Below are 25,733 nucleotides of genomic sequence, written 5' to 3'. Positions count from 1 at the left end.
TATCTGCAAGGTGTGAAGACAGAGATTATGATATGCCATTGCCTTGTTTCCTGCTTGATAAAAAAAAAATAAGTTCACACTTTGCTTCTTGTCCTCGGAAAAGCGGACGACAGTCAAACTTTGGCCGGTGGCTCCTCTTTATTCGTCATCTGTTTTCTAGTCATACTTTGGCAGTGCTTCTGGTTGAGCAAATTAGCCTGAAGTGTTGTGCCCTTGGCTGGCAAATCCTTTTAACCTGGTCGAGTGGAGATCATGAATACCTAGATTGTTCCCATGTCTGTTATTCTCCGGTGTTTATCTGGCTGAGCTGTCAGTCAGGCCATTATAGCTGCCTCGCACGCTGAAATCACTTGTCCGCTCACAAAAGCAGAGTCTGTTGATGAGAAGCAAAACAAAACCGCCGGAATGCCGTGGCCACAACGCAGAGCAGCGAACCTTAGTGCACCAGGTGGAGACACAAAGAGACTCTCCTTACTGGCTCCTCGTCAGCTATTGTTCTGGACTTCAGATGGAGGCCTCCATTAATAGTTACCTCAATGGAGACCTGTCTATTTTTTTGTTCCCCTTTTGAAGAAATTTTTTTTATTGTATCATTTTATGAATTTATTACAAAAATATATTTCTATAATAATGATAACAAAAATAGGAATCAAATCTACATCTTATTCTCTACTCTCTTGAAATGACCCAGAGTCACTGAAGAGTTGGCAAATCTCTCAGATCATTCTGTAGCATTTTTGATCTGATTTTTATGATTTTTTTTTATATAAAACTAGAGGTCCAATTTTTATACTTTATTATTAATAGCCCTGTTATGGCAAAATGGAAAATAGAGCAGTAATGCAACTGTTTGCATGGCCGCCATATTGATTAGACTAACGTTGGCCAAAGCTGCCAATATCGATAAATTTGGGCCAACAGTCTAATGAGTATGGAGACAAAAGGATCCGGCGTGTCCAATTTTGGACTGCTATTCGTTTTATTGTCTGGAAAATAATCACCCTCTCCCTCCCCCCATAGTGAACACTATGTGTTCATTGTGAATACAGGAGCGCTCTGAAGAGTGAGCGTATGGGAGAGACGGGCAAGTTAGCTACCGGCCAAATCATCCTTCAGCCAACAGCTTTCTAACATATTTCGGGGGCTTAATGAAATGGCCAAAATTAGGAGTCATATTTCTAAACATTTGTCCAAGCTTGAGCGCAGCTTGGCATAACCACAGCCAACTTTTCATTGCCCTGTTTCCCACCCTCTGAATGTGCGTTTGGTTCTTGGGGCTCTCTGTCTGGTGATGGAGCCTCCTGGCATCACAAACAAGAAACCTTCCAGAAGTGCTTCTTTCTGGGAGGTTTCCAGAGGCTTTGGCATGCGCCCAACTCTTTCAGAAGTAGGAATTCTCCCAATTCTTCAAGGAGCTTTCCCAACGTTTCGGGAAAGTATGATAGGAACACTGTCCCATGTTGGTGGTGATACATTATGGGGATCCTTGTCAACTACCTGGAGTAGAAAACTATTTTACTTCTATCTGAAATGGGCATCTCTGCATCTGAAACATTTTCTGTGGTTTGTGGAAGAACGTTTTTCTAATGCTACATGATATTACCAAATAGTTACAAGACTCTTATAGATGCTGTGATTACCTCCCATGCACTTTCAAGTGCCTTCAATTGTCAGAAGTGGTTATAGGTGTGCGTGGGTGTATGCCTACGTGTCCGTATGATAGCCGAAATCTCAATAACCGGTCATTGTATTATATAAAGGAGGGTAATAATGAGAAAGACTGGGTCTGTGAATCACTCCTGGGAAGGCTCCTCTGCTTATGAGAACTTAAAGGGGTTTCACGTGGCTTCATTATATAATGATACGATCTTCCTACATACTTTCTGTATCAGTAACTTGTAGGTTTTAATATCTCTGCTTGCACTCCTACAATAAGAAGCTTCATTATATTCTCAGCTTTCCTTGAATATCTCCAGCAGTCCCACAGGAAATGAAAGGAACAGTGGCCACCGTTCCAATCCATCGGTATACCCATTCATGGCGTATCACAGCCCTATCTCATAACATTATGATTGGTGGGGCGGTCGGACCCTTGGGATGGCTTGCTATCTGGTAGACCTAAGTTTAGCATTTCTCCTGCATATAGAGCCTTCTAGTCATCTTCTGTGAGGGGACCTGCATGATACATGTGAAAGGGTCTATGTGTATGTAGTTCACTGCACGGTGGGTGGTCGGTAATGCTTTTGAGCATGGAAGCACAGTCTATTGAGTCCCGGCAGTTGGACCCCTATTGATCAGTGAGTGGTGGCATATCCTAGTAATATGTCATCTTATTCTATAAATCCCTTCCATACACATTAGACTGACACCGGCCCAATGTTGCCTAACGTGTATGGAGGCCCCCGATAGATAAGGAGGGGAGATAAGAATCTGGCATGTGTAAATTTGGACTGCCAATCTTTTTGTTCTCTAAGAGATAAGCCACCGCCAGACATGTTCGACATCGTCTCTCTCAAAGAGAACACAGGAAATCTCAGTAGAGCGAGTGCTCCTGCTTATGGGAGAGATGGCCAACATAGCTGCTGGCCAAACCATCACTCGGCCGACGGCTATCTAAAGGGTATTGGGGGCTTTAGGCCGAACTCAGATATCCATGAAACGGACTAACCATGGATCTCCTGACCTGAATTCAACAGCCTCATTGGCACATGCAAGCCTGTTGAGTTTGTGTCCAAAAGACCGGCGGTAAGTCCTGAAGTCGTGGTCCATCTCGGACCATAATATAAGGACATCTGTATTTGGCCTAAGTTGGAAAACTCCTTTTTCAGTGGTGAGGTAGTTGTCTATGTTTTATCAAAGCCTCGTTAACAATCTTTATTAAGCCCCCCATAAAGTGAAGCAGTCATCTGGCAGACAGACAGTAACAGCCCAGTCTCGCTGCGCGCTGCTCTCACTCAAAGTCATTGAGAATCGCAGGTTGTTAGAAGCTTCATGATATCATTTGCAAATGGGCAATTCATCATTATGAGGCGCGCACATCCCAGAAACAAGGAAAGTGATTAGACCCTAATTACTGCTCTTTTTTAACATGGCAAATGGTCCAAAATGCGTAAAAGTTGGGAGTAGAATACTTCCCTCATTAACGCTTCGGAATTAACCCATCCCTGCCCTGCATTCTGATCGCCCAATATATCCAGAGTACGTTATCAAAGTGTTATAATGGTTTCCACAAAGCTTTGTCTTTGTGTAATAAAAAGATATTTAATTTTGCATTACACTTTATAAATTCCTCACATTTTCTTTTTGGGATCTCGACTTGCGGACTGTCATTTAGTAGTCCGATTTTACTAATCAAACCGGTGGTATGGCTCAGAAAGATCAAAAAGCAATGTTAAAAATGACACCTGGTTTGTAATAGTCTGATGTTCTGTCGCTGAGAAATCAGGCCTTGAATGCCACATGCAAGTTAGACTGGAAGTGCATTGGGGCGTGTCGATGCACTGAGTACATTGACACACCCCTTTTTAAATCTAACTGGTACTTGTACTATTGAAAGGGTTTTTTTTTTAATTAAAGTATTTATTATATGAAGAAAAGTTCTGTAAAGTTTAAAGTATTTTTTTCATAATAAAAAGTTGGACTACCCTTTAAAGGTGTCTTACAGTTTTAGAATGTTTTAACATTCTAAAACCCCTTAAAAGGTTAGTTCGACTTCCAGGCTATGTTCACATCTTGTGTATTTGGTGCAGATTTTCTACCTGGATTCAAGTACTTAAAATCAGCCCCTTAAAGCTGTACCAGCTACATAGATGAGATATGAGATGAGATATCTGCAATGTGTAGATGATGTTAGCTGAAATTTTCTGCACGCAAATTAACGAGCACTGGAGGTTTTTTGGGGGGTGGGGTTGAAGTTTTGCCCACGTACAGCCAGATAGCGAAGTTTTGCAATGCCAGGTATAACCCATGTACAGTGGTGGTGCTATTTACCGGGGAAAGTCACATGTTTTTCAGTTCATTACCCACATTAATATTCTACGGGTCCGAGTTATCCAGAACATTTTTTTCATGGGGCTAAGAACTGACAGGCAGGTGCTTGCTAACTACCTTTCTGCTCTGCCCGGCGCTGACAGCTTCTCCCAGCGATTCTGCTACTTCACCTCAACAGAGCAGCTCTTCCTCTTTTGATTTGCTCTGATGACGGGGGGCAGGGGGAAGGGGTGACTGCTGGCGTCATGCTGATTAACAGATGGCTCCCCGCAGTGATGCAGTGGGGAGCCGGCTGTCAATTAGCATGAATTTAACAGTTACGCCTCTTCAACAGAGCAGAGCAGAACAGAAGCAGCTGCTCTTTTGACATGAGATCACCAGAAGTCGCAGAATTTCCAGTTTGTGACTCCTCTGTGCCGGCAGAGATCGGTTCCAGGCACAACAGGCAGTTAGTTAGCAACTTGGCCTAAAGATGTTGCAAATGTTTTCACACATCAGTTTACCAATTTTTGGCATTTTACAGTCAGAGGGAGCCCATAAAAGTGGTGTAAATTACAACAAATATACTTCAGTTCACAACTGGAGTACATTTCTGACATTGGTGCCCTCCTCTTACCAAGTTCCAGACTGGCAAGTTGACCCCCACCATCCCCTATTCCTGACCAGGCACATTTTTGGGATTTATCGCACATACACTTTTAATGACCCTAAAAAAAATAAAAAATTTCATTCGGACATTCAAATAATTTTTGCCCTTTTTTGCAATACATATATTTTATTACAATTTTTGTATGTGTATATACATATATACTAGCTATTGAGCCCATTCTACACCTGGGTGGCGAGCATTTTTATTGGTATATGGTCTCCCATGCTGGTATGTGCTGCCCCCATCCTGGTATTTGTGCTGCCCCCATCCTGTTCCTCCATCCTGTTATGTGCTGCCCTCCTCCCTATCCTGGTATGCATGGCACGCCTCACCACTAATCCTGGTATGCATGGCACCCCTCACCCCCAATCCTGGTATGCATGGCACCCCTCACCCTCAATCCTGTTATGCATGGCACCCCTCACCCCCAATCCAGGCATGCATGGCACCCTCATCCCTATCCTGGTATGTATGGTACCCCTTAATTTGGTATGCATGGCACCGCTCATCCCCAATCCTGGCATGCATGGCACCCCTCATCCCCAATCCTGGTATGCATGGCTCCCCTCATCCCCAATCCTGGCATGCATGCCACCCCTCATCTCCAATCCTGGTATGCATGGCACCCCTCATCCCCCAATCCTGGTATGCATAGCACCTCTCATCCCAATCCTGGTATGCATGGCACGCTTCATCCCCCAATCCTGGTATGTATGGTACCCAATCCCTCATCCTGGTATGCATGGCACCCCTCATCCCAATCCTGGTATGCATGGCACCCTTCATCCCAATCCTGGTATGCATGTCACCCCTCATCCCAATCCTGGAATGTATGGCACCCCTCATCCCCCAATCCTGGTATGCATGGCACCCCTCATCCCCAATCCTGGTATGCATGGCACCCCTTATCCCCAATCCTGGTATGCATAGCACCCCTCACCTCCAATCCTGGTATGCATGGCACTCCTCATCCCTATCCTGTTATGTATGGTACCCCTCATCCTGGTATGCATGGCACCCCATCCCTCATCCTGGTATGCATGGAACTCCTCATCCCCAATCCTGGTATGTATGGCACCCCTCATCCCCCAATCCTGGTATGCATGGCACCCCTCATCCCCAATCCTGGTATGCATGGCACTCCTCATCTCCAATCCTGGTATGCATGGCACCACTCATCCCCCAATCCTGGTATGTATGTTACCCAATCCCTCATCCTGGTATGCATGGCACCCCATCCCTCATCCTGGTATGCATGGCACCCCTCATCCCAATCCTGGTATGCATGGCACCCCTCATCCCCCAATCCTGGTATGTATGGTACCCAATCCCTCATCCTGGTATGCATGGCACCCCTCATCCCAATCCTGGTATGCATGGCACTCCTCATCCCTATTCTGGTATGCATGGCACCCCTCATCCCAATCCTGGTATGCATGTCACCCCTCATCCCAATCCTGGTATGTATGGCACCCCTCATCCCCCAATCCTGGTATGCATGGCACCCCTCATCCCCAATCCTGGTATGCATGGCACCCCTCATCCCCAATCCTGGTATGCATAGCACCCCTCACCTCCAATCCTGGTATGCATGGCACTCCTCATCCCTATCCTGTTATGTATGGTACCCCTCATCCTGGTATGCATGGCACCCCATCCCTCATCATGGTATGCATGGAACTCCTCATCCCCAATCCTGGTATGCATGTCACCCCTCATCCCAATCCTGGTATGTATGGCACCCCTCATCCACCAATTCTGGTATGCATGGCACCCCTCATCCCAATCCTGGTATGCATGGCACCCCTCATCCCCCAATCCTGGTATGTATGGTACCCAATCCCTCATCCTGGTATGCATGGCACCCCTCATCCCAATCCTGGTATGCATGGCACTCCTCATCCCCCAATCCTGGTATGTATGGTACCCAATCCCTCATCGTGGTATGCATGGCACCCCTCATCCCAATCCTAGTATGCATGGCACCCCTCATCTCCAATCCTGGTATGCATAGCACCCCTCACCCCCAATCCTGGTATGCATAGCACCCCTCATCCCAATCCTGGTATGCATGGCACTCCTCATCCCCAATCCTGGTATGTATGGCACCCCTCATCCCCCAATCCTGGTATGTATGGTACCCAATCCCTCATCCTGGTTTGCATGGCACCCCTCATCCCAATCCTGGTATGCATGGCACTCCTCATCCCTATTCTGGTATGCATGGCACCCCTCATCCCAATCCTGGTATGCATATTACCCCTCATCCCTATCCTGGTATGCATGGCACCCCATCCCTCATCATGGTATGCATGGCTCCCTCATCCCAATCCTGGTATGCATGGCACCCCTCATCCCCCAATCCTGGTATGCATGGCACCCCTCATCCCAATCCTGGTATGTATGGCACCCCTCATCCCCCAATCCTGGTATGCATGGCACCCAATTCCTCATCATGGTATGCATGGCTCCCTCATCTCTATTCTGGTATGCATGGCACCCCTCATCCCCAATCCTGGTATGCATGTCACCCCTCATCCCAATCCTGGTATGTATGGCACCCCTCATCCCCCAATCCTGGTATGCATGGCACCCAATCCCTCATCCTGGTATGCATGGCTCCCTCATCTCTATTCTGGTATGCATGGCACCCCTCATCCCCAATCCTGGTATGCATGTCACCCCTCATCCCAATCCTGGTATGTATGGCACCCCTCATTCCCCAATCCAGGTATGCATGGCACCCAATCCCTCATCCTGGTATGCATGGCACTCCTCATCCCCAATCCTGGTATGCATGGCACCCAATCCCTCATCCTGGTATGCATGGCACCCCTCATCCCCAATCCTGGTATGCATGGCACCCCTCATCCCAATCCTGGTATGTATGGCACCCCTCATCCCCCAATCCTGGTATGCATGGCACCCAATCCCTCATCCTGGTATGCATGGCTCCCTCATCTCTATTCTGGTATGCATGGCACCCCTCCTCCCCAATCCTGGTATGCATGTCACCCCTCATCCCAATCCTGGTATGTATGGCACCCCTCATCCCCCAATCCAGGTATGCATGGCACCCAATCCCTCATCCTGGTATGCATGGCACCCCTCATCCCCAATCCTGGTATGCATGGCACCCAATCCCTCATCCTGGTATGCATGGTACTCCTCATCCCCAATGCTGCTATGCATGGCACCCCTCACCTCCCAATCATGGTATGCATGGCACCCCTCATCCCCCAATCCTGGTATGTATGGTACCCAATCCCTCATCCTGGTATGCATGGCACCCCATCCCTCATCCTGGTATGCAGCGTACCCCTCATCCCAATCCTGGTATGTATGGCATCCCTCATCCCCCAATCCTGGTATGCATGGCACCCCTCATCCCAATCCTGGTATGTATGGCACCCCTCATCCCCCAATCTTGGTATGCATGGCACCCAATCCCTCATCCTGGTGTGCATGGCACCCCTCATCTCCAATCCTGGTATGCATGGCACTCCTCATCCCCAATCCTGGTATGTATGGTATCCCTCACCCCCCAATCCTGGAAGGCATGGCACCCCTCACCCCCAATCCTCGTATGCATGGTACCCCATCCATCATCCTGGTATGCATGGCCCCCCTCACCTCCCAATCCTGGTATGTGTGGTCTCCCTAATCCCTTTCACGCTGCACACATGCAAAACAACCCACTTATACTCACCTTTCTTCCCTGTGCTCCAGCGCTGCGGTGTCCTGTTCTGCCGGGGGAGGAGTGTGGCGCCGGAGTGTGCGCATGCCCATACCATTTTGCTGCAAATGTGTCTTGAGTAAAATGGCGCTGATTCCGACACCCTCACTCCTGCCCCGGTCTCCAGCGCCATACACTCCTCTTACCTGTAACAGCTCCATGCGTCGTATATATATATAATATATACAGTACAGACCAAAAGTTTGGACACACCTTCTCATTTAAAGATTTTTCTGTATTTTCATGACTTTGAAAATTGTACATTCACACTGAAGGCATCAAAACTATGAATTAACACATGTGGAATTATATACTTAACAAAAAAGTGTGAAACAACTAAAAATATGTCTTATATTCTAGGTTCTTCAAAGTAGCCACCTTTTGCTTTGATGACTGCTTTGCACACTCTTGGCATTATCTTGATGAGCTTCAAGAGGTAGTCACCAGAAATGGTTTTCACTTCACAGGTGTGCCCTGTCAGGTTTAATAAGTGGGAATTCTTGCCTTATAAATGGGGTTGGGACCATCAGTTGTGTTGTGCAGAAGTCTGGTGGATACACAGCTGATAGTCCTACTGAATAGACTGTTAGAATTTGTATTATGGCAAGAAAAAAGCAGCTAAGTAAAGAAAAATGAGTGGCCATCATTACTTTAAGAAATGAAGGTCAGTCAGTGCGAAAAATTGGGCAAACTTTGATTGTGTCCCCAAGTGCAGTTGCAAAAACCATCAAGCGCTGCAAAGAAACTGGCTCACATGAGGACCGCCCCAGGAAAGGAAGACCAGGAGTCACCTTTGCTTCTGAGGATAAGTTTATCCAAGTCACCAGCCTCAGAAATTGCAGGTTAACAGCAGCTCAGATTAGAGACCAGGTCAATGCCACACAGAGTTCTAGCAGCAGACACATCTCTACAACAACTGTTACGAGGAGACTTTGTGCAGAAGGCCTTCATGGTAAAATAGCTGCTAGGAAACCACTGCTAAGGACAGGCAACAAGCAGAAGAGACTTGTTTGGGCTAAAGAACACAAGGAATGGACATTAGACCAGTGGAAATCTGTGCTTTGGTCTGATGAGTCCAACCACCGTGTCTTTATGCGACGCAGAAAAGGTGAACGGATGGACTCTACATGCCTGGTTCCCACCATGAAGCATGGAGGAGGAGGTGTGATGGTGTGGGGGTGCTTTGCTGGTGACACTGTTGGGGATTTATTCAAAATTGAAGGCATACTGAACCAGCATGGCTACCACAGCATCTTGCAGCGGCATGCTATTCCATCCGGTTTGCGTTTAGTTGGACCATCATTTATTTTTCAACAGGACAGTGACCCCAAGCACACCTCCAGGCTGTGTAAGGGCTATTTGACCAAGAAGGAGAGTGATGGGGTGCTACGCCAGATGACCTGGCCTCCACAGTCACCAGACCTGAACCCAATCGAGATGGTTTGGGGTGAGCTGGATCGCAGAGTGAAGGCTAAAGGGCCAACAAGTGGTAAGCATCTCTGGGAACTCCTTCAAGATTGTTGGAAGACCATTTCCGGTGACTACCTCTTGAAGCTCATCAAGAGAATGCCAAGAGTGTGCAAAGCAGTCATCAAAGCAAAAGGTGGCTACTTTGAAGAACCTAGAATATAAGACATATTTTCAGTTGTTTCACACTTTTTTGTTAAGTATATAATTCCACATGTGTTAATTCATAGTTTTGATGCCTTCAGTGTGAATGTACAATTTTCATAGTCATGAAAATACAGAAAAATCTTTAAATGAGAAGGTGTGTCCAAACTTTTGGTCTGTACTGTATATATACACAGTATATATATATATATATATATATATATATATATATATATATATATATATTGCTAATATTAGGGGAACAAATAAAAAACATAGGAAATACTTGTATTTTTCACTCTATTTTTTTAATAAGCACAATAAACAGCTAAAAGCATTCTAAATTATGTTGTCCCTTTCCATAGAAATAATTTTTATATTATAATATATAAATAATATATCATATTGTACATATTTTTTTGATGGAAGCATGAATAGACACAGTGATTCAGACTGGCAGTGCCTATTTATTTTAGTTTTGTGTGTTTATCTATTTTATTTTTGCTTTATATTTTTATTTATTTTAAACACTGTACTCCCATAAGGGTTTCAAAGACATTTGGGGGGCACTTTAACATATTTGTGCATTCTTTTTATTGATGATTTCCCCTTTAACTCGGGCTGATATATAAGTCACAGTTACAGGGAATTTCAACCCTGCTATGCAGGCTGGAGGTTGACTGAGTCACCTAGAGCCCAGCAACTCCTGTTTCCTTTCTACACCCAGTGTTCACATGTTCACTGGGTCTGGAGAAGGAAGCACAGTCAGTGCTACTGTTTCCTAATCTACATACACAAGTGTTGGTTCAGAGTTTGAGGAGGTAAGCATGGTAATAAACCAGTGCGGTGTTTGTTTGTGTCCGCTAATCAGCTCCCCACCCCCACAACTGCATGATCTTGTGCAAGCTGCTTAGACTGCATTGACATTTTTAGAGCGTCAGTGCAGAGTAAAGTGTGGACAGTCCATAAGTAGTTAATAAATCTAGCGCATTATACCCTATCGCACCCTGGATCAAGGCTGGCGTACAACATATGAGTGTTGATGAATCGGGGCTTATGTGTCAAATGTGCATTCTTTTTTAAAGCAAAAAAAAAAACACTTTAAGGACATGTTCACACATGGCATAGTTATTGGTGAAGTGTCTGTGACTGTCCTATCTGAATGCGTCTTACACAAATCCTTACATTTGCTGCCCAAAAAAACCCATTCAGATGAATAGAAGTGATTTTTGGTGACAAGCTTGTGACTTCGCCTTTACACTTGCGCGCGCAGCTTGTCGAACTTAGATCTTTATAAACACCGCTCGTTTATACTGCGGCGACTCCGTGATTGCGGTTGGAAATAGTGCGCTCCCCTCCTAGTGTGAAAGTAATGGGTTTTGTCTAGAAAAAGATAACAATCCTCTCAAACATTCGACCCCTCCAATTGAGAGAATTGTACAGCTGCACTTGAACACAAAGACCATGTCAGCTTAACATTTCAACACTTGACTTAATAAGTTCCTTTCAGGCTGAAGAGGGAAAGCTCACATACAAAGATTACTCTGTGTAGGCTCCTGTCACAATCTAGGTAGGATTCTTAGCCTTGTTTAAATAGGATGTGCAGAATTTGAAAAAAAAAAAAAGACTACTTTTTTTTCCAAAACAGTGCCACACCTGTCTGTTGGTTGCATCTGGTATTGCAGCCTAGTTTCATCCAAGTGAATAAGACTGATTTTTCAGTGCAGAATAAAAGCTGTGGACACGTTTTTATAAACCTGGACAAATCTTGATAGTCTATGACCACGTCAAAGACCTCTTACATCATAACTAATGGCAGCTAATGTGGTCAAGTTGCACCCAAAAACTAACAGAAATCCAACCCTTCTGCCTGACAGCACTCACCATCATTAATTGTGAAGGACAGCAGGACATTTGTGATCTTGGCGTGGGGCCAAGTACACCTAGCCTCGAAGAGGTTGTCCCATCTGGGACAATTTTTGGCATATTGACAAGATATGACATAAATGTCCAAAAAATTGCAGGTTTCACTGTTGGAATTGTAATTGTTTTGAAAATGGGGCTGTCAGGAGCTCTCACTATTCACGTTGATGGGAGCTCCCTAAATTTCCAAGTAAAATGATGGTAAGCACTAAATATGGGATCCCCAGCAACCTTAAATTGGTGGAGATCCGGCTAATCAGTCCAAATCTTCAAGATCAGGCACCACCTATACAACAGGCAAAACTGTCACCATCTAGTCCTCTTTAAAGGGGATCAGTCACCAGGTCAAAATTGTCCAGTTTTTGCTCTTATTTTATTCCCGCCTTTCTCCTGAGTATTCCTTTTTTTGTTTCTTCTAAATCCGCCATACGGTTCCAGAGATATGGCCCTTTTTATTTAGCACTAACTTTTATGGTCTTTACAAAGTGGGCGTGGCTTGCATGATCCTCAGGGGTGAGTCTTTAGGCTGTGCGGCATAATTTCCCTGTGAGCCACGCCCCCCATAGTGAAGACTATAAAAACTAGCACTACATAAAAAGGCCCATATCTCTGGAACTGTATGGCGGATTTTGAAAAAACAAAAATCGGAATACTCGGGGGAACAGGGAGAATGAAATAAAAGCAAATTAGTGGCCACTTATTGACCAGGTGATAGGTCCTTTTTAATAGTTGGGAAGTGCCTATGGATTCGGATGGCTCCATACACTGAATAATATACATACTGTATACAACTTATCTCACTTACCTACAAAATTAAGGAGGACTTGAGCCCAAGAAAATTAAGCAAGCCTCCTAAGGAGTGAGGTTGTCATGCCATAGCAGGTGTGCTCACAATTGCCCATTTGTACCTGCTCATTGTTTTTTTTCACATTGTTAGGACTAAGATTTCGTTCACACCTTGCAGCTATGTTGTGTTTTGTTTGCAGAACTGCAAAATTTTTGCCGCAATATTGGAAAAACTGTGATGTGACCACAACTTGTTAATGCAGCCAAAAAGTCTCTTTACACGAGCCAATAAACAGCCAAATGAGCGTTTGTGAAAAACAAAGTCATGCGGCCATTGGCTGCATGTGGTCTTACCCTAAAACTGACTTGAGACATCCATGAAACATGCTATGGGTATGGACTGTGATTTCCAGACTGCCCGTTGGTCTCCTGACCTACATAGGCATGTATGAAACTGTTGAGTTTGTGTAAGGAGACCCGTGGTCTGTACTCAGACCGTGATATATGGATGTTTGAATTCGACCTGGGAGATATAACCCTCTCTGACTGATTCTCAGTTAACTCCAGCGATAGACAGTACAACACAGAGGCTATAGTAGGCAAACACCACCAAATTTTTCATTAAACCCCAATTACAGAGATTGTTTCTAACGAAAAAATGGTGCCTAACAAGTCACGAACGGGATTGCTACAGTTGAGCACAATGATTCACAGAACCATGGTCCGGTGGGCTGGTCAGACCTCTGTGGCAGCCGGACCAGAGCCCTACCAACCTTTTCCTACCTGCTGGCATCATAGGTCATTAGCATGTCCCTGTGACGTCATGACGCGTGTCATCGCGGGGTCTGCTAATCAGGTTGGAGGAGATTCGCAGTGCTCTGATCATGTGGCCGCTGGACCAGGGTCCTGCCAATCATTTTCCTCAACTTTAGAAATTGCTTCTTCAAACACTTGATCATCAAAAGGTGTCAGGAGTTGGAACCCAACTAATCGAATATTGATGGGCCATCAATTAAAAATAAAAAAAATGGAGCAGCCCTTTAAGCAACTTTGAAAAGATTTTGAGCGGAGGACGCCTCGCGTATTGCACAGCTCCCCCACCTCTGTATGCAGAATCATCATTACGGTGTCAGCCCTAATCATCTCTCGCTGTATACATTGAGGTGCTCCCTGGCATCATTAGCCAGCTCTTACACTGGAGTAAGTAGATGGATATTGGTTAGAGACACGGAGGACGGCAGTGATATCTTATTACCGCTTCTCTCCAGAAAGGTCACTTGCTTGTTAACTTTCCCGTTGCTCGCTAGCACAAAACTGACGAGATCTAATGGTATTTAAGTTAAATCGCTTAAAGACGGGAGAGGGGGGAAAACAAATGAGGACATCAATTTAGCTGTTTCCATCACTGTGACAACACGTTTCTCTGACACCGCTCGTCGTTTGGTAGAAGGCCCCGGTTTTGAGTAGAGTCGAGGAAAGATAGTGGGAAGAAATCTCATCTCGTCAAGAGCAACATTTCACTTAACTCCTTCCCCGAGATGCGGAGTGACAGATGTTTCATTGGGACTAGTGCACATCGCCTGCCGAGATTGTCGATTTGACGTGAGCGATGGGGTGGAAAGGACGGGGAGATGCCTCCTGATTGTACAAATGTAGCGTAGCTAAGTTGGTAATCCAACTTCGAGCAAAATCCTTATATCAGCCTAGCAACCTGCGGCACCATAGCCGCATGCCCTAACGTTACTGTTGACTTATCGTGCCAAATATTGGATATCCTCGCAGTGCAGTGATGGAGTATACTGTATACATATTCCTCATGATGGTCTTTACTCAACTTCTTCACCCATGAGTGACATGGGTTCTGGGTAGAAGTGGTGCACAAAGTGCAACTTTTTTTTTCCTTAATGTCCTGCCCTTTATTACATGATGCAACCTAGGCGCTCAAGATCGTGGACTACGTTCTGGTACCCGTGTCAAAAGAAACGGGGGCCCAAAGTCTAATGCTTTGGAACCTTTTTACCTTATTCAACAGCATGTTTGAGTCTTGTTTTTCGCATGAACTGGTCCTTATTCAGACCCAGTCTTTGTAGATATTATCAGCTTATTAAAGGGGTATGCCATCACTTTATGATTGATTGTTCAGGTGGGTCCGACCTTTGAGACACTTACAAACTTGAGAATTATTTTTCCCTGCACAGCAGAACATGACCACAAGGTTGTGCTGGGAGGAGCCGCAACGTTGCCCTATTCAATTCAATGGTTCCTGCACAGCGGGAGGCTAGGAAAAGGCTGAGCAGGGACCTCAGCACTGCGACCCCTTCAATCTCAAGATCATAAGTAGGTCGGACCCCCAGGATAATAAAGTGAAAGTGACGGCATATGCATTTATTAAAGTATACTATAGGCAAATGACAACAACGGTAGTAGTAAAAGACCCTGAATTGGGGGGGGGGGGGTAGTCACACAAGAGCATCTCTCTCCTTTTACTTGTATGGATGTTCTGAGAATTGCCATGGATTTTGCTCAAGCTGTACAGTATAGATGTAATGAGTATACTGTAGGCTGATATTACTTTAGGGCATATAGTTATTGGGGGTACAGAGGTAGAAGCCAGATTTGGGCTCTGGGGGTGCAGAGGTGAAAATCAGATTTGGGCTCTGGGGATGCAGAAGTGGAAGTCTGATTTGGGCTCTGGGGGTGCAGAGGTGGAAGCCAGATTGGGGCTCTGGGGATGCAGAGGTGGAAATCAGATTTGGGCTCTGGGGGTGCAGAGGTGGAAGTCTGACTGGGGCTCTGGGGATGCAGAGGTGGAAGTCAGATTGGGGCTCTGGGGATGCAGAGGTGGAAGTCAGATTGGGGCTCTGGGGGTGCAGAGGTGGAAGTCAGATTGGGGCTCTGGGGGTGCAGAGGTGGAAGTCAGATTGGGGCTCTGGGGGTGCAGAGGTGGAAGTCAGATTTGGGCTCTGGGGGTGCAGAGGTGGAAGTCAGATTTGGACTCTGGATTCTTGGGGAACCAAAATACCCCTTGATCACATCAGACGGCACTAGTATTATGAATGGTACATAATAGATGGGACCTGATTACAGATTCAGCATTATACTCCACCCCTGGGCTCCAAGTCCCACCTCCACTGAACCAGACCGCATATTACATGTACTAATTTCATCAGCATTCACCACATTTCAATAATATAACATTCATTGATACAAATCCTTGACAAAGTATTATTAGCCTCATCCTGATAATGACCGAATCACTTCTATGGAGTCACCGGCAATTTACCAGTTAGTTTTCTGCATGTTCCATGGTATTTATAAGTCGTTGTTTCCTATTGTATACCAAAGTGGATACGGGAACGTGGGTGACAAGTCCATTGTTAGAGCCACTTTCTTCTGTGCTGAATTTGTTAGCATTAATTCTTTTCAGCGCCGTGTCCTTGTCACATGACGGACTGACACGACACAAACCGGTTGACATTTTAAAGTCATCAGGAAGTGATTAAAGGGCTCTTCGCTTTATCAGTATTTGCAAGGGTTTCAGTTCCTATCGGCAGCACAGAATGGTGCACTAATTAGGTGCCTGACAACCCCTCGGAGTCGCTGTCGCTGCATCTGACCTCAAAGGATGATGAGTGAAAAATTAAAACTTTGTTATTACACTGTCAAAATAGCTCAGAAAATGAAATTGTCACTCAGGGTTCAGATGGTATCTAAAGCCCCCCACCACCCACCTGCTCATTTCCTGAAAGATGATGAGAGAAATGCGAGGTTCTGAGTAATTCACATTGACAAACGTTACGTTCACGTCTTGTACCTTATGATAGTCCTTATTATAGCTCCATTCCAGTCCATAATACCGCACGGTGTGCCAATATTGTAATACCATCATTCCATGGAGGGATTTGTTCCTGGCAGATAATATCTTATGAAAAGTCTACACGCCTGTAATACAGTCAAAAATGACCAGTTTCTACTCTTATTTTATTCCCGTTGCTCCTCTGAGAATTTTTTTTTAATCCGCCATATGGTTATTTACTGCTAATTATTATGGTCTTTACAAAGGGGGTGGAGCTTCCAGAATTTTTCGGGAGCTTATCGTTAGGCTGATTTGTATTATTATGCTGTGAGCCACGCCTGCTTAGTAAAGTCCATAATAAGCACGCAAGCCGTATGACAGATTTAAAAAAAAAAAAAAAAAAAAAAAGGACCACTCAGGAGAGCAGCGGGAATGAAATAAAGGCAAAAACTGGCCACTTTTGACTTGGTGACAAGATCCCTTTAAGAGCGTGTTCTTATCATATTTTGATTTTTATCGGTATAGGATATGAGTTTTCTAATTTTCCAATATTGATCGTAAAAACAAATACGTCCATTAAGGATGTTGACAGATGCGCACACAATTGTGACTTGCTACCTAGTTGCGGAGAGTTTAAAAACAATCATCCAATAATATTAACTTCCAAATACTGCCCTCTCCCCGATGCTCCAGTTTGTTGTACCTCGAAGTGAGGATGTTGCTTGCACGGGAGCAGAGGGAAGAGCTGGAGCTGGGATACAACTTCTGCTCCACCCCCTTGGAGCCTGAACCAGGCATAATGCAACTTCTGCTCCTGCACCTTGGAGACTGCACCAGACGTAATACAGCTTCTGCTCCACCCCCTCGGAGCCTGAACCATGCGTAATACAACTTCTGCTCCAGCACCTCGGAGTCTGAACCAGGCATAATACAACTTGTGCTCCAGTACCTCGGAGACTGCACCAGACGTAATACAGCTTCTGCTCCACCCCCTCGGAGCCTTCATGAGGCGTAATACAACTTCTGCTCCAGTACCTCGGAGACTGCACCAGACGTAATACAGCTTCTGCTCCACCCCCTCGGAGCCTTCATGAGGCGTAATACAACTTCTGCTCCAGTACCTCGGAGACTGCACCAGACGTAATACAGCTTCTGCTCCACCCCCTTGGAGCCTTCATGAGGCGTAATACAACTTCTGCTCCAGTACCTCGGAGACTGCACCAGGCGTAATACAACTTCTGCTCCATCCCCCTCGGAGCCTGAACCATGCGTAATACAACTTCTGCTCCAGTACCTCGGAGACTGCACCATGCGTAATACAACTTCTGCTCCACCCCCCTCGGAGCCTGAACCAGGCGTAATACAACTTCTGCTCCAGTACCTCGGAGCCTGAACCATGCGTAATACAACTTCTACTCCAGTACCTCGGAGACTGCACCAGGCGTAATACAACTTCTGCTCCATCCCCCTCGGAGCCTGAACCATGCGTAATACAACTTCTGCTCCAGTACCTCGGAGACTGCACCAGGCGTAATACAACTTCTGTTCCCTCCCCCCCTGAGACTGCACCAGGCGTAATACAGCTTCTGTTGCACCCCCTCGGAGCCTGCACTAGGCATAATACAAATATTTTTGAAGTTTTGTGTAAAAAGCTCAGACTGATGTGTTTTTTTTTTTTTTTTTTTTAATATCCTTGTCCTGTAGAGCCACAGGGGTCCTAAGACCCCCACTAATTGCTAAAAAAAAATGCTCTGAAGCAAGCTGCTCAGCTGGCAGAGTGCAGAGTTCCTGCCTATGTGTTCTCATAGGTCTTCTATTGAGTTCATACACTACTCTGTGCATCTTGTTGCCTTTATGGGAATTCAAAACCTGGATTCCCGCTGATATGCAGGACATAAAAAAATCTTTACCTTTCCTTATAGTATTTTTTTACATGTATTCTTTTTAGAATCTTTTAGTTTTAATTATTTTTTAAATATTTCTTCTAGCCCCATAATACCTACAAGTACAGTAACCAGTGTAAGATAAGACAGCTATCCAGCAACATGTGCCACCAATATGACGCTTCTTTGTCATTGTGCGGTCACTTAGGGTAAAGCAGAAGAACTGCAGCGTCATGTATTATTAACTCTTCTGCTCTCTTTATGGTTGGATATGATTTCTGAGACTTTTGTATGTAAAGGAGGAAACTGGGAAAACAACACTTTGGGGTTAGAATTATCATCAAAACCCGCTATCGGTATCTAGAACACGTTTCTGATAATATTTAAAGGGAACCTGTCACATTGAACATGGCAGTAACATGCTATAGAGCTGGAGGAGCTGAGAAGATTGATATATAGTTTTGTGGGGGAAAGATTCAGTATGACTTGCATTTTATTCACTGAAATGCCTGCTCAATCTATGCTTAGGAGTCCAGTGGGCGGTCCTAATCATTGATTGACAGCCTTCTCTGTTTAGGTGCATCTACAGAGCTTAAAAGAAAGGTTGGGGCTCGATCACACAGGTGCGGAAAAGATGGAGAACTTAATTTCTCCATTCTGTGACATCCGAGTGCAGTCCGATATTTTGGCCAATGGCATGCAGACGACGTGCGGCCGCGTTTTTGCACCGTATTGGTGGTGAGAGATTTATTATCATTTCACATTATCTGTAGAAAGATGGATTGGTCCTAAAAATAACACTTGGTGCTTAGAATTTAGTGTCTGAGAAATGTGCCATACCTTATGTTACTATATAGTCCAAATGACAAGGGAAGGAGCGGCCGGACCTCCCAATCCCCCCCCCTCCCCCCCCGTTATAGCAGTGGATACCTGCCAAAATATTTCCTGGTAATTCGCTAATTAACTTACTGGCAAAAATGTGAATAAAACCACAGCTAAATCTATAATGTTTCCCCTTCATTTCTTTAATACGGTTATGACGGGTGCCAGGGAAATATTAGGATTTTCTACGATCGGAGATCGGTGGGCATTGCCTTCACCCAGCGTAACTCTTACAATGCCGATTTGGTGGCAGGGCAATGGTTAAATTTTCCTGGGCATCCCTGCAGTATGTGGAAGACTGGGAAGATGGAGATCTCTTTAAACACTTATGTTCCCAGCAGCGTTTGCCAGCGTGAAATACTCCTGACCAGAAATGTATGGACAGTATTGGCCGGCGTCCCAATTGCACTTTCCGTGATGGGCTTAATTGGAGTGCCTGGGTTAATTCTGAGCCATATTTTTTTAGATCAGATGTGTCAGACTATATTGCTCCTCGGCATTAGCCGGCCGCGATTCTGAAGAGGCAGAGTCCATCCTTCAGAGGAATGATGTTAAACATAATACCTTTAAATAAAGAGCCTTCAATTGATTTCTGGAAAGGGAGGAAAGAAGATCTATACAAATGGCCAAATGACTGCAACGAGAGAAAAGGCAGGAACGGTGGAGTTGTGCTTTTCATCTGCGAATGTGGTGGCGACATACATTATCTCATAGGTGCTCAACATATATGGAAGCCAGGAGTGGACATACCATTGATGCAACCACACAGGCGTGCAACAAGTAAGGAGATCCGTTTCCACCTCTATATAGGTCATCATCATTCAGCATTTACTCTTCTTGGACAGTGACACTTTTCTGCCTGTGTCCACCAATGATGGAGGCTGTAGTATATAGGGATGGTGTATAATAATGCCCCGGTCTGGGGTGTAACAAGTAACTATGGGGCCAGAACCAATCTTGGACTTTAGCTGGCTCTTCCATAACAGCCTGGAGGCACTGATGTCACACCTGCCTACTCTTCAAAAAAATCGTGGAAGGTCTCAGAGAATGGCAAGACTTCCAGGACAATTTGGCACTACACCGTAACGGCCAGGAGATTTGCCATGATGCTCCATCATTATCTCTGGAGTCCAAACATTGGGTGTGAAGAGTAGAAGGTGCAGAAGGGAGCTTGACACTGGTTAAAAAATAAAAATAAAAATTGACAGTGCTCTACATGTGCCGTTCTTGCCGATTTCCTAGACATCAATCATTAAAAGTTGGCACATATGGTCACATACGAATTGCATAGTCAGAACATACACAAAAAAAGGTCACAATGTACAGTGTGACATCACTGCCCAGGCAAAAAAAAACAACTAATGATGTCACCATGCAGGTATAACAGAGCCACGGTTTCTCACTGTCAGGAATGGAGAGGTGGCCACACATGCGTGTCTCTCTTCATTAATTTCTGTCAACATTCGCAACTGAATGTTCAGAATAAAGTGCATTCTAAGACAATAATTCTTACTTCCATCATACATACGAAGTGATGAGGTTCTGGGATGCGTTCTATTATTTACCGGTCTTATTTTCTAAAAAAAAATGCATGGTGTCAAAGACTGAATATGGTTATGGTTCTTCTTAAAAAAAACTACCCTGCGTTGCATTTAGTTTGCCCATGGAAGCAGTAGAACAGCTAAATGATGAAAAGGATCAGGAATTAGGTTTCAAGTGAGACAAGGACAGTTGGCTACAGAGTTTACATTTTGTGCAAAGACCAATTTAAAGAGGATCTGTCACTTGCTCAAAATATTGAGCAAAATACTTTGTAAAAATCCTCAAGCTCCCATGATTCTGGTGCTTTTTTCCATTTTGTGCTGTGTCGCCCCATCGCAGAGATATTCACATTTGTTGCTTTCGGAGCACAGTATGTGAAATCTCTGAAGAAACGCCCAGTTGGACTGAGAGCAGTCTTCTCTGTGGCCGTGCACTTTCACCCCTCCCTCCAAGATGTTGCCAATTGCAGCTCTGCAGCAATATAGGAGACAGGGGTGAAAGCACACGCCCCCCAGAGAAAACTCTGAAGAAATACCCAATTGGACTGAGTGCAGAGATTTCACATACTGCGCTCCAGAAGAAACAAATGAGAATATCTCTGCAATGGAGTGACGCAGCGCAAAACGGAAAAGAGCTGCAGAATCAGATAGGCTTAGGGATCTTTACAAGAATTTTAAATCATTTTTTTTCACAAGTGATAGGCTCCAGTATACAGTTCACTGAAGGGCTAATGAAGACTTAATTATGCAGGAGTGCCAAGATTGTGGTTGCACTAGTGATAGATTGTGTATTGGATCCCAAATGCTTTAGAGTGACCCTCCACCCTGGCACTGAAAAGTAACTATACATTTTTGACATCCAGTCACCCTGCCTAGTGCCCTCCATTTGCCTTGCTCTACCTCCTTATCTCAAATTGGTATTCCTTTTCATCTGCTTCCAAAATAACCATCTCAGTGGCATGGGGAGTGCATTGATTTGTCTAAACCACTTTCCTTGTGCTGTGGGATAGGAAAGGCAGGGAAGGCATGTCTTAGACTTGCCACTGCACTTCTTTTGCCACGGCGGTGGCAGAAGCTAGAAGCAACGGAAGGCCAAACTTTTAGGAGGAGGCAGCGAAAAACAAATGTAGGGTGACTACACCAGTTCCAAGGTGGAGGATCACAAGATTTGTTCCCTTCCGAATAATTAATCAGGTGGACAGAGTTTTCGGGATTAAAGGGTGGTAAGAGGTTTAGGGTTTTCTTGAGGGTCTGTTGGGAAATGAACTGTAGGAATTTGAGCAGCTGTAACGTTCCTTTGTTCCGATCCAATTCTAGGTCATCTGACGTAGAGTCCTAGTTGGGTCACCACTGCTTTATTCCATGTCAACTGCAGAGAAAATATTATTCCCATGGAAGTTGGGACCTGTACAACTCAAACAACTCTAGAAATGATCTAGAAACACAAGGGCTTCTTTCTCAAGTCTCTTTTCACTGAAATTGTATTCTATGCACTGCTCAGTTCTGAAAACTCAGCAGAGCCACTGATGCTAATACTGCGCTGATGTTCGTCAATTCCGGATATAATTAACACAGTACCGTTCAATTGATACATGTATCTTGTTCTCTTCTAGCAACAAGGAGCTGCCACATCTGTCTACTGCGCGGTCTCCCCAGACCTGGAAGGCCTTGGAGGGATGTACTTCAACAACTGCTGCCGGTGCCTGCCTTCACAGGAGGCCCAGAGAGAGGAGACGGCGGAGGCCTTGTGGGAGCTGAGCGAGAGGCTTATCCAAGAACGAATTGGCAGCCAGTCCAAATAGCAGGGAGCCGCCGTTAGGATCAAAACACACGGAGTGTGTGCGCGTTAGGAACCTGCCAGCTTTGGAAGCTTTCCAACCCTATCATCAAGAGGGTTTCTATATACCTCTGATACAGATTAACTAGTGTTAAATGGAATAATAGCAGTCACAACATAGTGAAAAATGTTAAGTACTAGTGGGAAATGGGGAATTCTGCAGGGTTAAGGGACAATATCTCTTTCTTGTTGATAGTTAAGCTGAATTCCTTTGTCTTATTTTGATTTTTTCCTAATATTAAGATAAAGGTCGATCATAAATGATAGCCGTTCCTCCACAAAACAAGATTTGCCAGACCCAGATCAATAAGGCTAACTATTACAATTTGTTATCTAGTATGGATTTATTTTTATTTCATTGGTCAGAGATCAACCTTAAATGGGTTTATCTATGACTATTTTTTTTTTTTTTTTTACTATCGGCCTAAAAAATAACAGGCAGGTAGTTGCTAACTACCCACCACCGTTCCTGCCAGTGATTCAGCTGATCCACATCAACAGAGCAGCTCTTCCTCTTCTGCTCTGTCGATTGGGTGTTACTGCTGACAGCATGCTGATTGACAGTTGGCTTCCTGCAGTAAGGCAGCAGGGAGCTGGCTGTCAATCAGAAGAGGAAGAGGTGCTCTGTCGAAGTGATGTCCTTGGAAGCCGGTGAATCATCGGCAGGAGCAATGTTGCCCGGTCGGCTTTTAAAAGTTGTTTTCTCTGAAGCGCCGCAGCAGTGCTTCAGGATCAAATATACAATGCTGCAATAACAAAGCCGGTCCCTGATTTATGCTGCCCGGGGTTTGAATCCGCTGTCAGGTAACCCCAACAGGTCATAATTTCAGGATATTCTCCTTGAGAGCACCAATATGATTATTTCTGATGGACATCCAATGATCGTATCCCCTTTGAGACTAAGAAAAATAAACTATTTGATAACAAGTTGGTCCTTAATTCTTGCCAACACATTTTTTTTAAAGTACTGTAAAGACCCATTGGATGAAAATCTAAATTGTGTTGGACTCAAGGTAAAGGGGTATTTTCAAGTTTAGACGTTATACCTTGTCCGCTGGATATAGTATAACTTTCTGATCGTTGGGAGTCCGACTGGAGATAGCCAAGCGCGACGCTCGTCTGGCCTTTCGCACTCCCATAAAAATGTATGGAGTGGCAATGATCGACCACAGATCCATTTACAAGGGTCCCAATGATCTGGAAGTTACCCCCTATCCAATGGACAGGCTTCCAAACTTCCGAATACCCCTTTACCAAGAGTGTGATGGTGACTTCACACATCAAGCTCCAAAACACATTTTTCCATTCTTCTTTACAAAAAGTCGCAAATTTGATTGTGATGTTTGTACTCCTGTCCGCACAAGACTAGGACGTAGCCTTGCTTATATACTGGAGATTGTCGATTTACATTCTGTGTCTCTGCTTGTGATTTTTACACCTGTTTGATTCTACTAATAATTAGATTTCAATAAAATACGAGATTATTCTACTATGTCCGATTCATTCCTTTATCCTATTTCTACTCAATGGATTGAAATGTTAAACCAGATATTGGTTCATCTACTCTTTAAAAGTATTTTTCCCAAATTTTAATTGTCCCGTATTGCAGGAACCCTCAGCGATCCAGAGAATGTAGCAGAGATTGCACATGCGGACCTTCCTCCATTCATTGTCTATGAGACTGCTGTTGAGTACAAGACTCGTTAGTCCCATAGTCAATGAATAGAGGGAAATTGTATGTTTGACTTCTGCTTCATTCAGGCAAAGCACTGCTGAACCCTGTACTATGGGGTCCCAAAGGTTGGACACCCAGGTCTGTAAGTTGTTTCCTATCCTGCAGATAAAGGGGAACATTCAAGTTTACTAAACTCAAGAGTGTTCTGATAGAACTGATATAGAACATCATACTGATGTGTTATGTATGATCAGTGGAGGTCCAACTATTGGGACCCACACTGATCCCAAAAACACTGAATATCGCTCAGTGTCAAAAAGTATATTTGGTGCTGGATTTACCAGCAGCATCTCATGAGCCACATTACATCACATAGGTTACCTGTAGAGCAAACCGTCTCTGCAACCAACGCCCTCACTTTGAGAACCACGAAATTGAAAAGTCCCTCATGGAGTTGAGCTGATCCAATGTTCTTTTGTATCTGCTCAGTTCTTGCTCTTTGTACGAGTCTGAGCAAAGTTACTTTAGATCTCCAGGCTTGTTGCTTGACCTCTGCAATGACAAATTAAAGAAGATTTGTTGCACAATATAAGGAGCTCCACTTGGTAACATTAATAGTTGTAGTAACACGTTGGGTTGGGTATTGCTCTGCAATTTCAACTTTTAACAGATCAAGGCCGATCATATGAGTTGCAATACCATATGCAGCCATTGGTCAGAAGTGGTGCTGTTTGCTTGGGAAAAAAAAGTAGACATCCAATATTAATGTTTAAATACTTTAAGAATAGATAAAAAAGGGTCTTAATGTATATAAACTACCTCTCTAAAGAGGAACTCAGAATAAACTGGCATATACACTGCTTAAAAAATAAAGGGAACACTTAAACAACACAATGTAACTCCAAGTTAATCACACTTCTGTGAAATCTACCTGTCCAGTTATGAAGCAACACTGATTGTGAATCAATTTCTCCTGCTGTTGTGCAAATGGAATAGACAACTGGTAGAAATGATAGGCAATTAGCAAGATACCCCAATAAAGGAGTGATTCTGCAGGTGGTGACCACAGACCATTTCTCTGTTCTCATCTTTTTTGGCTGCTGTTTTGGTCACTTTTTCATTTTGCCATTGCTCTCACCCCTAGAGGTACAGTAGCATGAGGCGGTGTCTACAGTACAACCCACAGAAGTTGCTCAGGTAGTGCAGCTCATCCAGGATGGCACATCAGTACGAGCTGTGGCAAGAAGGGTAGCTGTGTCTGTCAGCGTAGTGTCCAGAGCATGGAGCAGATACCAGGAGATGTGGAGGGAGCCATAGAAGGGCTACAATCTCCTCCTTTGCGCAAGGAGGAACAGGAGGAGCACTGCCAGAGCCCTGCAAAATGACCTCCAGCAGGCTGGTTAATAAATTTGATTTCCATTGAT

The 25,733-nt window shown here is 44.6% G+C and overlaps 1 protein-coding gene across 2 annotated transcripts in view; it reads left to right on the top strand.

The window, feature by feature from the left end:
• WWOX (WW domain containing oxidoreductase) overlaps positions 1 to 24,123 on the top strand; it is a 1,169,433-nt gene extending 1,145,310 nt beyond the window's left edge. For both annotated transcript variants that reach the window (XM_073659143.1, XM_073659142.1), the window contains exon 10: positions 22,411 to 24,123. In XM_073659143.1, coding sequence (XP_073515244.1) covers positions 22,411 to 22,599 — 189 coding nt within the window. In that variant the 3' untranslated portion in view covers positions 22,600 to 24,123. The remainder of the gene's footprint in view (positions 1 to 22,410) is intronic.
• Positions 24,124 to 25,733: the final 1,610 nt, after the last annotated feature.

Source organism: Phyllobates terribilis, unplaced genomic scaffold (assembly GCF_046119375.1).
Source record: "Phyllobates terribilis strain yellow unplaced genomic scaffold, ASM4611937v1 Scaffold_13__5_contigs__length_258822181, whole genome shotgun sequence".
NCBI lineage: Eukaryota > Metazoa > Chordata > Amphibia > Anura > Dendrobatidae > Phyllobates > Phyllobates terribilis.
This window is presented reverse-complemented; position numbering and strand designations above follow the sequence as displayed.